At 53.9% G+C, this 13,172-nt stretch overlaps 1 protein-coding gene across 6 annotated transcripts in view; it reads left to right on the top strand.

Moving 5' to 3' along the window:
- The window catches only part of LOC116075903 (casein kinase I), a 37,776-nt gene that overhangs the window by 11,883 nt on the left and 12,721 nt on the right, over nt 1-13,172 (top strand). For 2 of the 6 annotated variants that reach the window (XM_031349409.1, XM_031349436.1), the window contains one exon: nt 5,559-5,646. In XM_031349409.1, coding sequence (XP_031205269.1) covers nt 5,571-5,646 — 76 coding nt within the window. In that variant the 5' untranslated portion in view covers nt 5,559-5,570. Of the gene's footprint in view, nt 1-2,336; nt 2,479-4,334; nt 4,355-4,930; nt 4,946-5,558; nt 5,647-13,172 lie in introns of those variants that run through there. The other 4 variants (XM_031349431.1, XM_031349398.1, XM_031349414.1 and 1 more) reach the window with 4 other exon arrangements.

Below are 13,172 nucleotides of genomic sequence, written 5' to 3'. Positions count from 1 at the left end.
GCGGGGGCGAATCTGTTGCTCCTGACCACTCAGAACTGTAAAAAGTTGGTGTGGTCCCTGGTGAGCTGGGTTTCTCTGCCTGCATCTTGTGGGTGAGCGGAGGCTGGCTAGGGTGGGATGCCATCCAGCCACACCTTTGGGTTTAAAAGCTGGAAGTTGAGGAGGGAGGATCTTTGAGAGGTAATGCTGAGTGAGCTGAAGGCAGGGCCCTTGGCTGTTAGAATGAGGCAGGGTTTCTGCTTGGGAGAAGCCTCCCCCCTTCCCTCCCTCTCCACTGAGTTTTGCGTCACGGCTGTTTCCCCTTAGAGCTCAGCTGCAAAGCTCTGTAGAGGACTCACAGCTTGGACTCATGGGGGTGTAGGAAGGAAGAGGCTCAGGCAACAGGCAACTGTGTGGGGAGCATCCTTCCAAAGAGGGTAGATCTCCGAGGGAAAGTCTAGGAGGGCGTCCAGCCATCCTGTACCCCTCTGCAGGTCTGGTGTGTGTGTGTGTGTGTGTGTGTGTGTGTGTGTGTGTGTGTGTCTCGGAACTAGGGACCAGCTACTCCTGGATACCCAGCAGAGATTCTATAGCTGGAGGGTGTGGGCCGAGGAGAGGCTGCAAGTCCTGAAATGGAAGGCAGGTGACAGGATGAGGAAGGGAAGCTGGGACAGTGGACTCCGGACTGAAGATTTGTTCCAAAGGACCTGCGATGACCAAGAAGGGGAGGAGAGTGGCTTTAGGCAGAGTTGGCTGGGTTCCATCTTTAGACAGGTTCACCCTTGATCCATACCCCCGAGTGAGGGCTAAGTACCTCCAATTCCCTTTCTGGAAGCCACAGAGCAAACATCAGCTCTGTCTGCCGTCCTCACTGGAGAGGGTTAAATGAGCTGGATGCCTCTCCTGGCACTGCAGCAGAGCAGGCCCACATTTGGAAAGCTGGGCCCAGGTTGGAAGGTTGGGTGGTAACATTGATAGGAGGACATTGATGCTTGCTGTGTTCTGCTCAATCTTGCCAGGGCCCCACTGCCTGGACTCTGACCACTGAGGCTGACTGCAGTCCAGACCAGCTGCCTCTGGTGAGGACTTGTGCCCTGAGTGGCCAAGGCCTCAGGAGAGAAATGTGGGCCTGTCATACAAAATCTGCCAATTGTGAATCAATTGACAAGCCCGAAGCCAAAAAGCACCAAGCAGGCCAAGCTCAGCCTACATGTGGCTGATAGCCCCTGCCTGGGCAAAGGTGGTACAGAGAGCCGGTTGCCTGGTTTGCCATCACAGATGTGCCTCTGGAGGCAGCTCCTCCTCATTCTGCTGTTCTTCTCGGCATCCCCAGGACCACCAAATGAATGCAGCCATCTTGCTGGGCCGTGTGGGTCTGGGCAGACCTTTTGCCCTCTCTGGCACACGGTATCCTATCCTGTGATAGGACCTGGTCTATAGGTCTTCCAGCAATTTGGAAAGCATCTAATTAAGTCCCTCAAGCCTTGGGGAGAAGATGCAGTTATTATGGGGTGACTCTTTGGGAGACGTGCTTCCGGGGTGATCAGAGGTACTGGGTCCACAGTAACAGGTGTGTGTGTGTGTGTGTGTGTGTGTGTGTGAGTGAGAGAGAATGTAGGTGTGTCATAAGTTGCAGCTTTGCATGACCCAGTGTAAATATCATCATTTTAATAGCCCTGTGCTGGGACCTTTCATGGCTGAGCTGGAAGCTGGTAGGAAGCCTTCATTAACTCTCCCGTGACCTGGGAAGGCTATGGTCCTTCCTCCTCCTTTGCAGTTAAGGAAACCCAGGCCTTGTCTGGGGGATGACTTGGTTGAATGAGCACCTCTGGGCCCCTGACTCACGTGTGAGTTCTTGGTGGGGGTCAGGAGGGCTCAATGGGTGAAACTACATTGGGATCTAAGGGACTGTCCAGTGGATCTGAGCAGCAGAGGGGACAGAGCAAAGAAAAGAAGCGTCTGCCTGGAGTTTTCTCTGGCTACATCCTTGGTCCTTGTCCACGCCCCTCCGTCCCTAGCCCCAAAGCGCCTGGCCAGTGTTCTCTCCAGCCTTCAGGCCACCGAGCCCTAAATCTCTTTTGCAGTGCCAAGAGTCTCAGCTGATTCTTGGGGGGTGGTCCCCCTTAGCTTTGGATGGAGATAGGGCAGGAAGGCCTGAGTATAGGAAATCTTAGTTTTGTGTGCCCCTTCACCCAGGGTAGCAGTGTCAGAACACGCTCCCAGGGGTTGCGGGCCCTTTAAATCCTCCGGGGCGGCGGCGGGGGGCGGGGGATGACATCAGCGGGCGGGCCCGGGGCTCAATGGGAACCGCGGGGACGCGCGCGCGGGCCGGGAGCGCGCGAGCCGGCGGCGGGGGCGGGCGGCGGGAGGCGGCGGAGCGCGGAGCGCGGAGCCTGAGCCCGGCCGGGCCGAGCGCAGCGCAGCGGGCCGGGCAGAGGCTGGCGCGCCCGCGGCCCGGCGAATCCTCTGGCATCCGCCCCGGCGGGCCGCCCCGGCGCGGTGAGCATCGGGGGCCGGGGAAGCGGGGTTCCCTCCGCCTCTTTGTGTTTTCTTTTTGCGCGAGCGCGGGGCGGACACGCGCGTCCGCGCAGGGCTGGGGGCGCCGCCCGTGAGGACAAAGGCGCAGCCGGGGACGCGGAGGGGACGGGCGCTTCGCAGGCCGCCGGGTGCACCGAGGCGGCCCCGGGTTGGGGCGGGGGACCTGCGGCAGGAGCCTGGCTGGGGTCCCGGGGGCGCTCAGGTTCCGGGCCGCCCGCGGCCCCTCCTCTGTGCCCTGGGCTCCGGGTCACTGAGGCCGTTCTCGTGGAGGGTGGGGGCGCGCGGGGGTCCTAAGTGATGGGGTGCGTGGTCACCCGGGCCACCGGCTTTGTTTTCCTTTGTGGCGAGAAGAAGGGAGGGGGTTATTTATCGCTTGGATTCTCATTGCGGTGTGCGAGACAGCCTTGTGCTTCAAGCCTCTGAAAGCTGGGTGCCTGGGCGCCTCAGAGGCAGGGCTTCGACTTAGGCCGCCCCCTCCCCCTACTTTGTCCAGAGTTTCCCCACATATTTCTTAGTATAACCTCCCCCTGGAAAGGGGATCTGGAGAGAGAGAAAGGGGTGCAGTTCCAATGAATACTTGCGTTTGGGACGCCTTTCCTAGGTTTGGGGTGTTCCTTCAGTTTTTATTCCACTGATTCATTGACTAGGGTCTTGGCCCTGTGGAAGGTGGGTGGTGTGTGTGTCGGGAGGTGTGTGTGTGTGTTGCGGGGGGGGGGGTGGTGACACGGGACTGCCCATGTGCCCGGCTGGTTGTAGTTGTAATTTTTCTAACCAGCTGAGAAGTCTTGACTCCTCATGGCCACCTTTTTTTTTTTTTTTTTAACTTTGTTTATTCCCTTCCCCCACCCCTCCCGTAAGGGACGGAGTGAAGAATTGGAAAGCTACTCTGAGTCCCTGAAGAAGCCCCCACCTCGAAGTCGATTCTTTGGGTGGGGGGGCTTTTAAGTGGAGGAGGGCTGGGACAGGCTAGACTCCCTCCAGGGCTCTGGTTTCCAGGGTAGGGAGACCCCACCATTGGCGGGGTCCTGCAGGGTTGATGATTGTAGCTCTCTCCCCTTTTGTGCAGAGAGCCTTGAGTGGAGAGGGGCTTGGGGGTCATGTGCAGTGTATTTATGTAAGACTCCCAGACAGAGGGCACTGGTATTTATATAACCTGGCGTGGGTATTTATGTAATATAGGGTGCAGTATATTTATGTGCCTTTCCTAACCTGTGGCTTTCCCAGATGCCATGTATGGTCTCCGAGTTGGCGTTAGTGGAAACCTGGCTTTTTGGGGGGTGTTGTTTGTGAGTACACAGCCATTCCCCCCTCCCTTTCCCATTAGGATCATCAGGGTGATCCTCTACTCCCATGTTCCCCTTGGCGGGTGCACTTAACAAGCTGGACCATGTGTGGACCCGTGGTGCCAGGCTGGTGGGTTTTCTGCAGATGTGCAGTTCTGCTGTTGGCAGCCCCGGCAACTCAGCTGGGCCAGGCCAGCCATGTGGGCAAAGACCCATGATGAAGAGCCTGGAGTTTGGCTGGCACCCAGTGGCAGCCACTTCCTTGTGGCTGGTGGAAGAACTAGTGGCTCTCTGGGAGCTAGTCCTAGGCTAGGCTGTCTCTCCTGGCTCTGCTCTCGGGCTGATCAGGGAGCCCTAGTGAATCTCTCCTGGCTTCCTTCCAGGCCTGGCAGCTGGGGGCAGGCTTGACACAGGGAAGGGGCAGAGCCCCCTCCCCCCCAAGCCAGCCAGCCAGTCACTGTCTCACCTTCAGTTTTACTTCTCAAGCATGGAGGGAAATAAGTTCTGAGTAGGAGGCCACCAGGTGGGCCAGCCAGACCCCTGTTTGGTCCTAGGTGAGATTTCTGCCATTGGCTTGCTGTTGGGTGCTGTGGGGATGGTAGCAAGGCCACTCCAGGCTAGGGATCTGCAAAAGGAGTGCCCAGCTCATGTGTAACCAAGCAGAGGCATAGGCGGAAGAGACCCCCATCTCCCTGGGTCATAGTTTACTATTCCCTGCCCCCCCATTCCCCAGCAGCCCAAACTGCCCCCATTCATTGAGTCTTCTTTTTTTGCTGGCCTGGAATACAGGTACCCGGACCTCTACCAGGCCAGTACAGAGGGATCCCTGCCACGATGGTCCATTCCTTGTTATCCATGGGCTTGAGGCCTCCGCCTCTTCTGAGGAAGGAGCCGGCTGTTCAGCTGAGCCCCACAGGGACGGGGCCTGTCTCAGGAAACCCTCCTAGTCTTCAAGAGTCCACCCAAGAGATCTGTGTAGAAAGGCCTGAGAAATGGTTCTCTCCGGCCTGAGTAGCGCCTGGGAGGCATGGTGAGGCGCCTTGCCTTCCCTTTCTGAGTGTGGATCAGGTCCTCTCATGCGGGGCCTGCTGGAACTGGTCAGCTTAGCCCTCTGTGAGCCTAGCAGCCCAGAGGCAGGAATAGAGGTGGGTACCCAGTGGCCTCAGGAGTCTCATGGTGCCAAGGAGCTCTGTGGAGCTCTTCCCTTTATCCTGGAGGTTGGAACTTGCTGACAGGGGCTATGACAGTCTTCAGGGTGGTCTACTTCTGTGGACCCCCATTCCTCCTATTTCTGTCAGATTTCTGGGGTCCAGGATGTCCCTAGGGTATTTTCAGTGTCTCCAGAGTATATGCAGAAAAAGCATTGCCTGTAAGGATTGGTGGAGATTCACTGCTGAGCACAAGACATTAGACATGGGACTTACTTTCCTATTAACCCTTTGTCCTTGACTTAGGGCCTTAGCCCATTGTAGCCAGCCTTCCTCTGAGCAGGCTCACATTGGAGGGTCTGCTTGGCATTCCCTTCCTGGGCCTTGGCTCAGAGCCCATCGTTTCTGAACTAAGTGAAAACTTGTTCTAAACCTGCCTCGGCCATGCCCAGGTGTGTGGGCATGAGGACTACCTGACACCTGGCTGCCCTTGAGCAAAGTGAAGCCAGATTGCTTCCCAGACGGTGGAAGGGAGAAGCCAGTGGAGGGAGGGTCCGGGCCCTCTGGTGCTGGAGGTCCGGTCTATGACCTGTTTCTGCTTCTCCCGCAGCAAGGTTGAAGCATGGAGCTGCGTGTGGGAAATAAGTATCGCCTGGGCCGAAAGATCGGCAGTGGGTCCTTTGGAGACATCTACCTGGGTAAGTAGCTGGGCCTCCACCCGTGGCCCGTGGGGCAGCTCTGGGATGAGGAAGAGGGGAGAGCCTGGGATCTGGGAGCAGGGCTTTGCTCTGGTCGTGTGGCATGGCCTACAAGCTTCCAGGGTTATCCCAGATCCAGAAGGAAGCTCAGGTGGTCTGGGGATGTCTTTCACAGCTGGGCAGGCTGGGTCTCAGGAGGCTACAAGAGCAGAGGAGATATATTTAGCAGACTTCCAGCTGCTGCTGACCTGGGTCTCCATGAGGCATGGGAAAGCCCTGGCTGGGTTGACACCCCCACCCCTTGGGTCCTGGCAGAAGGATACAGATAGATAGAAAATGCTTTGGCTCTCCTGGACCCCTGGGGAGGCTCCCAGGAAGTCCAGGCTTCTCCCTTAGATGTGGCTTTCTGGAATGTAGCCTGGGCCTCTTTTGGAATGACAGAGGGAGGATCTCATCCCTCTGGGAGCTCCCTGTCCCTGGATGTGCTCTGATGTCATTTTAAGCAGATTGCTGGCATCTCAGCCTCTAGTGAGGGAGAAACGAGCCCTCATCCCCCTCCATTGTCGCCTTCCTAGCCCGACTGACCGACCGTGTGCCATTTTGAGTGCTGTTGTCCTGGAGGGGAGGATGTGCTTGTTAATTGCACAGATGGAGTTGAGTCTTGGAGTTTGCTAGTGTGGTGGCAAGCCTCCTAGGTCATCCTTGGTGCTGCCCTGTGTCCTCAGGAGTCGGGCCTGGCTGCCTCTTGTTTTCCTCCTTAGAGAACAAAAAATGAATCACTCTGTCCTGGGCAGAGAAAAGGGACATATCAGGACACTGTAGTCATTAATCAGTTTGGTCAAGGGTTTCTTTTCCCTGGTGCTGAGAGCCCCTGTCCATTTCAAGTATGAATTTTGCCATCCAGCAAGCCTCAGGGCAGTGGGTAGGGGATGTAGAGGCCTTCTTAGCTCATATCTACAGGCCCCTTTCTGAACATTGTCACCTTCATGGCAGGCCCAGTTTCTGGTCCTCGGTGCTCCCCGTTTCCCCTATGACCCAGGCTGTCCCTTTCTTCTGATGGCAGAAGGCTAAGGTGACTGCCACGGATTGCTCCAGAAACCTAGCTGGGCTGGCCTCCGCACCACAGCCCCACTGAGTAAGGGTAGAAGAGAGAATGGGGGAGACATCCCTAGATTCTAGAGCTTATCTCGGGCAGCTGCCCTGGGATCTCAGTGTTCTCCATCTGTGTCCTCCATCTGATGACCAAGCCCGGTTGCAGGACAGAAATGAAATGAAGTAGTTTTGTGTTTGGCGTCAGATGGATCCCTGTGTACTGTAAACAGCTTGCTGTTTCTCTCTGGGGTGTGGTGATGTGTGCCTGTGGATGGAGCTGCTCTGGAGGCTGAGGCAGGAAGATTGCTAGAGCCCAGGAGTTAATGACCACATCATTGTAGAGTAGTGAGAGAACTGTTCAAAAGATAAGTAACAAGAAATCCTGGTGTTTTCTGGGTCCTGTCATTCCTTTCAGAAGGAGCTGGTGTAAGCTTGGGTCCGCTCCTCAACCCCACCCCAGTGCCCAGAAGGCAGCCTGTCCACAGTCAATATGCAGTGAAGGCTTGAGAAGCAAACAGCAAAGAAATGGGGGCGTAGTAGCCTGTAAAGACCTCTATGTGGTAGGAAAGGAGAGAGCAGGGATTGGGAACTGGGAGGGCCAGTTTCCGATTCTCAGTGCTCCCCATTTACTGTGTGACCTGGGTTGTCCCTTTCTCTGAGCCTGGCATAAGTGTGAAGAACGTGTGTGTGTGTGTGTGTGTGTGTGTGTGTGTGTGTGTGTGTGTGTGTGTGTGTGTGTGTGAAGCTCTTGACCCAGTCAGGCACCTCTTAATTAAAGAACAGCCATTGCTGGCCCCTCTTCAGCAGAAGGGATACGAAAGCTTGTGGAAGGAGAGGCACAGTCCAAGGTCACTCAGAAAGGCCAGTGTCCCTTGTTCCTGAGGTCTGCCTCCCTAAGGGGAGGACTTCCTGTTTATCTGTGGTGTCACCTCAATGATGCTAACTGCCAGGTCCAGATTCACCCCTGTTTGTGTCAGCTCTGGAATGAATTGACCCTGGGTCTTTTCTTTTGCTGGCTGTAAGCTCTTGTTCCCTGCCAGCCTTGACTTGCCCATCTGAGACAGTGTTGTGAGAAGTAGGGTTGGCCGCACTGCATGCACCCCTTGCCTGTGTGGGAACAGTGGTGATAGAAGGTCCCCTCTTTGACTGGCCTTGCTGGCACGCTTTGTTCAGAGTGCCGGTCACATTCTCATCATGGTGTTGGGCCAGGGCCTGACTCCAGATGGCCTCTACAGGTGGGGCCAGGCTAGGCTTCCACATCTAGCTTTCCAGGATTGACTTCGAGGAAGTCTTGGAATGAGAGCCTCGTGGAGTGGTTGTGAGCCCCTCAGCCCACCTTCCTGTCGGTCTGTCTCCCCCTCTTTAGGATCTAAGGTTGACTGTGCATCCTTTGGGAGCTCTTTTAAAATGAAGGGAGCCTTTGATCTTCAACCCTACAAGGATTAGGGAGCTGGTGTCGAGGTCTCACTGAGTAGTTGTAGCTGGCTCGGAACTCACTATATAGACCAGGATGGCCTTGAATTCAGATCCAACTGTCTCAGCCTCCCTGTTCTGGGATTAAAGGTGTGTGTTGCCATGCACAGACCTCAGCCTTTAGATATGGATGCCAAAGTTGCTGCTGCTCTTGGTGCTGGGGTGGATGGGTTCAGCACAGGCCTCCCCAAGTCTGCTGCATAGGTGACCACAGCTAGCTAAAGGGGCTGCTCACCCCCTCCTTCTCTCCCTATAGCTTCCCTCCAGGTTTCTAGTTCATCGGGAGCCAACCAGGCTCACACTTTCTCCATGTCCAGGATTGTTTTGGGGACCAGACAGCAGTGTGGAACTGTGGGCCAGGAAGCAGGTCATTCTTTCCAGCTTCCAAGCCTTTGCATATGAAGCCCCTCAGCGAGGCACCCATACCTGCCATTTGCCTCTATGGTTACCCTGTTCTCTCTCACCCCCACAGAAGGTGGACAGAGCTTCAGGGCGACCCTGGCAGACCCAGGGCAGCCTGCAGCTTACGTGCTTGGGAACTGGAGTGGAGGAAGAGGCAGAGGCGTTAGGAGACAGTTGAAATCCTGGCTCAGCTCCAGCCAGTTCTGTCTGGCCTAGGCCAGCCACTTAGCCTCACTGAATCTTTTCATAGTGGTTGGCAGGATTAAGGGAAGTCAGAGAAAAGCCTGGCTGCCTCCTGATGGGAATCAGATTGCCAAAGGCCTGTCGGTGTGGCAATGGCTGGGGAGGGAGCAGTGGCCCTTGTCTGGGGGTCAGAAAGGCTTTGCCTAATCCCTTAGGTCCCAGGTCACTTGCTGGCTTGGGAAGTTGTGTGGCCTATGGTCATCCGACCTTTGATGTGTTGGGTTTTCCCTGTGTCAAATAAAGACTGCCATAGGTGGCCTCAGTTCAAAGGGATGACGAACCCCGCCTTTGCTCTCCGTGTCTGCTGAGTCATCAGTGACCCTAGGGCTCATCTCTGCACTCTGCCTGGGCATGCACCCTCTGTGGCCACCCCGACTTCCCTTTACTCTGCAAGTCCCCTCCATCCCACCCACTGTCGATTCTCAGCGAGGGGTGACTTTTGTCTCTTGGAGGGCATTTGGAAAGTTCTGAAGACATTTCTGGTTATGATAACATGAGGTGGGTGGGTGGGTGCGGCCATGGCATCTAGTGGGTAGCAGCCAAGGATGTTGCCAAACCCCGGGTGGTTCAGAAAGAGTCGTCGAACCTCAGATGTCAGGGCTGTGAGACTCCGTCACCACTTCACTTCATTACATCTCTGGCTGGGGTAGGTCACTCATCTGCCCTCGCAGTGGACTGCTTCTGGTGCACTGGGGTTCTGCTGAGCCCTCTGTCATGAACAGCCCCAGAAGCTAAGTTCAGCTAGCAGTTTGCAGCAGGCACCTGGGCTCGGAAGTAGGAGATCAGAGCCATCTCTAATGGAGAGGGATTAAGGGAAACTCCCAGCACCAACTCTGGCTTCTGTATAGATGTATACATAAGTGCACACACATAAGTGCACACACATATACACACAATGATGATGATAGGGATGATGATGATGTTGATGATGATGATGTTGTCGATGTCATCGTCCCGTGACCAGGAGGTGGTAGGATCAGCAGCTTGGCTCTATAGCAGGCAGACTCATAGATACAGCCAGATTGGCTTTAAACTCACCATCTTCCAGTCTCAGTCTCCCAAGTGCTGGGATTATAAGTATCACACTCATATTCATTGCATTCTCTTGCTTTCAATGCCCGAGGCAAGGCAGGGTACCACAGGACTCCAGGTCATCCTAGGTCCCTTTTTGTGCCATATCCTTAAGAGCTCCCAGAAAGCTGTGCTTTATGGAATGATGATTGTCGATGTGTCTAAAGTACTTAACAGGGAGCTGAGAAGAAAATGAAGTGCTTACCCCACAAGCCTGAGGGCCTGGGCAAGCCTGTGCCCTGCTCACACACAGCTTTAAAAAAGAAAAGAAGCTAGGCTCAAACGTGTAATACCAGCACTGGGGATGCAGAGGCAGAGATAGGAGGATCCCTGGGGTCTGCTGACCAGCCAGTGTAGCTGATTGGACAAGCTCCAAGTTCAGCGAGAGACCCTGTCTCCAGAGATTTACTCTTTATTTCGTGTGTGGGTATCTTGCCTGCCCGTGTGTCGTGCACTCTGTGTGTGCTGTGGTTATGTTGGGTCCCCTAGAACTGGAGTTTCTGATGGTTGTGAGCTGCCACATGAGCGCTGGGACCCAAACCAGGGTCCTCTGGAAGAGCAGCAAGTACTCTTAACATCTGAGCTGTCTCTCTGGCCTCTGTCTTAAAAAATAAGGCAGAGAGTAGTTGAGGAAAACTTCCAGCACCTCTGTGGCAGTCACACACACACACACACACACACTCACATATACACACATTTACACATATCACATATACACACACACACTCACATATACACACATGCACATGTATATACACATACAATAATAACAATAACTTAAACTTTTTTTTTTTTTTTTTGGTGTTTGGTTTTTTTGTTTTTTTTTGTTTTTCGAGACAGGGTTTCTCTGTAGCCCTGGCTGTCCTGGAACTCACTCTGTAGACCAGGCTGGCCTCGAACTCAGAAATCCGCCTGCCTCTGCCTCCCAAGTGCTGGGATTAAAGGCGTGCGCCACCATTGCCCGGCCTAACTTAAACTTTTTTATTTGTTTGTTTTTTGAGCTTGCTCTGTGCCCTGGCTGTCCTGGGAACTCACTCTGTAGTCCAGGGTGGTTTTGAACTCAGATCTACTGGCCTCTGCCTCCCAAATGCTGGGAGTAAAGGTACGCGCCATCACTGCCTGGCAGACTTTGAAATTTTTAAAGTAGTTTGCAAACCAGTCCTCAGTTGCTCTCAGGATTTAGACATCCAATCTGATTTTCGTTTATGTAGCTCAGAAATCAAAGCACATATGCAAACATTAGAATAGCATGTTAAGTGAAAGAACACAGAAGAGCACATAACAAGTGCTTTTATTTCACTGACATGTCCAGACTAGGCAAGACCATAGCAGAAAGTAGTTGTGGTCACTAGGGGCTCGGGAAGGAAGGGGGACGATTGCTAAAGGGAATGGGTCTTTGAGGCTGAAGTGGATGCTGTCTCAGATTGTCTGCAAGCTGGATTGTGCAATCCCACGGACATCTAAACAGTAAACAGTTTTGTGGTGCCCATCTCATAGTTTACATGTGACGTTTCATCAAGAGCACGCCAGCTAAAAGGGACCCGTGATAAAAGTGTCCGTGACGTGCCTCCCGAGTCGGCTGTCCCCGTGCTTCATGCAGCACAGCACAGACGCTTCCCCGTCTGAAAGAGCACAGGGTACGGGTCTGTGCTTTCTCGTTTTCGCTTCCTGTGCCTTGGAGATCTTCCACTGCTCTGTCTACACAGAGCAAGCTTCCTCCTCCCCTCACTATTGTGGTCTGTTACGGATCAGCTAGTCTTTATTTAGCCCGTCCTGAAAGACGGACATGTGGGTGGCTCCCATGCCCTTACTTACTGCAAGCACTCTGTGGTGGACAGCCTTGGCCAGGCTCTTACACCACACGGCTGCCAGCTTGTAGGGCTGGAGAGATGGCAGGGGTAGGTGAATCTCTGAGTTCCAGGTCAGGCAGGCTACATAGTGAGGCCCTGCTTTAAAAAAGTGCTAGGTGGTGGTGGTGGTGGTGCATGTCTTTAAGCCCAGCAGTGGATCTCTGAGTTTGACGCCATCCTGGTCTAGAGAGAGTTCAGAACAGCCAGGGCTGCACAGAGAAACCCTGTCTGTACAAAAAGAAAAACAACAACAAAAATAAATTAAAAAGAAAATGAGTTTATACTGTTCTTGCAGAGGACCTGAGTTTAGCTTTTGGTTCCCAGCGCCTATGGTAAGTGGTTCACCTTGCCTGTGACTCCAGTTTTGGGGAAATCCAGTGCGGTGCTCTGGCCTCTGTGGGCACCTATGCTCCAGTCCATATGCTGCTCCCCTGAAACATACTTACATATAAAAAAAAAAAAAAGGCTTCCTTTTTTGAGACAAAGACTCCGTATGTGACCTTGGCTGGCCTGGGACTTGCTATGTGGACCGATCAAGCTCAACAGAGTTCTACCTGCCTCTGCTGGGATTGGAGGTGTGTACTACCACACCCAGCAAAAATGGAAAGCTTTTAAAAAATAGTTAAAGAATGTCGACCAATCTCCTAAGGTAGAGATCACAGCTGGACCATGGAAAGCCAGCCGCTAGCTGTGCAGGGAGGAGAGCCCGAGCGGCCTTAGCCAGGCCTGTGGGCCTTGTGGCTGTGCTCAGTGAAACCATCTTCAGGGTCTGTCATCTGCGTCTGGAGGAGGCCGCTCTCTCCCCTGTGGGTACTGTCAGCTCGTGTCCTCTGTCCCGTTTCCTGGCAGGTCTTTCCTGTCCACTAGCTGTTTGCCTGTGATAAGAATTGTGTGTTTTTCTTTCAGCCTTATTTCTTGTGCTTTGGCCAGTGTGAAGGGGTTCAGAATGTTTTTGAAGGAGAGAGAACCTTTGGTGTGTCCCCCCTTATCTCGTGTGTGTGTGTGTGTGTGTGTGTGTGTGTGTGTGTGTGTGTGTGTAGGTCAGAGGATAACTTTTTAAGCTAGTTCTTTCCTTGAGGAACACCTCCCTTCCCCCACCCTGCCACACCCACAGACACCTTTATACCCCCCCCCACCGTGTGTGTGTGTGTGTGTGTGTGTGTGTGTGTGTGTGTGTGTGTGTGTGTGTGTTTGTGTGTGTGTGTGAGAGAGAGAGAGAGAGAGAGAAAATTTTAACATAGGTGTTTTGGAGGGTTTGTTTGTTTCTTTTGCATTTTAATTTATTCTGTGTGTAAGTGCATGGGCACGTGTGTGCTGTGACATATGAGTGGAGGCCAGTTATCTCTATCTGAGACAGGAAATTGGCAAATTCAGCCCAGCCTGGGCTACATGGTG

Source organism: Mastomys coucha, unplaced genomic scaffold (assembly GCF_008632895.1).
Source record: "Mastomys coucha isolate ucsf_1 unplaced genomic scaffold, UCSF_Mcou_1 pScaffold11, whole genome shotgun sequence".
Lineage (NCBI taxonomy): Eukaryota > Metazoa > Chordata > Mammalia > Rodentia > Muridae > Mastomys > Mastomys coucha.
The sequence above is the reverse complement of the archived record's forward strand: the minus strand, read 5'-3'. Positions and strand labels throughout refer to the sequence as shown.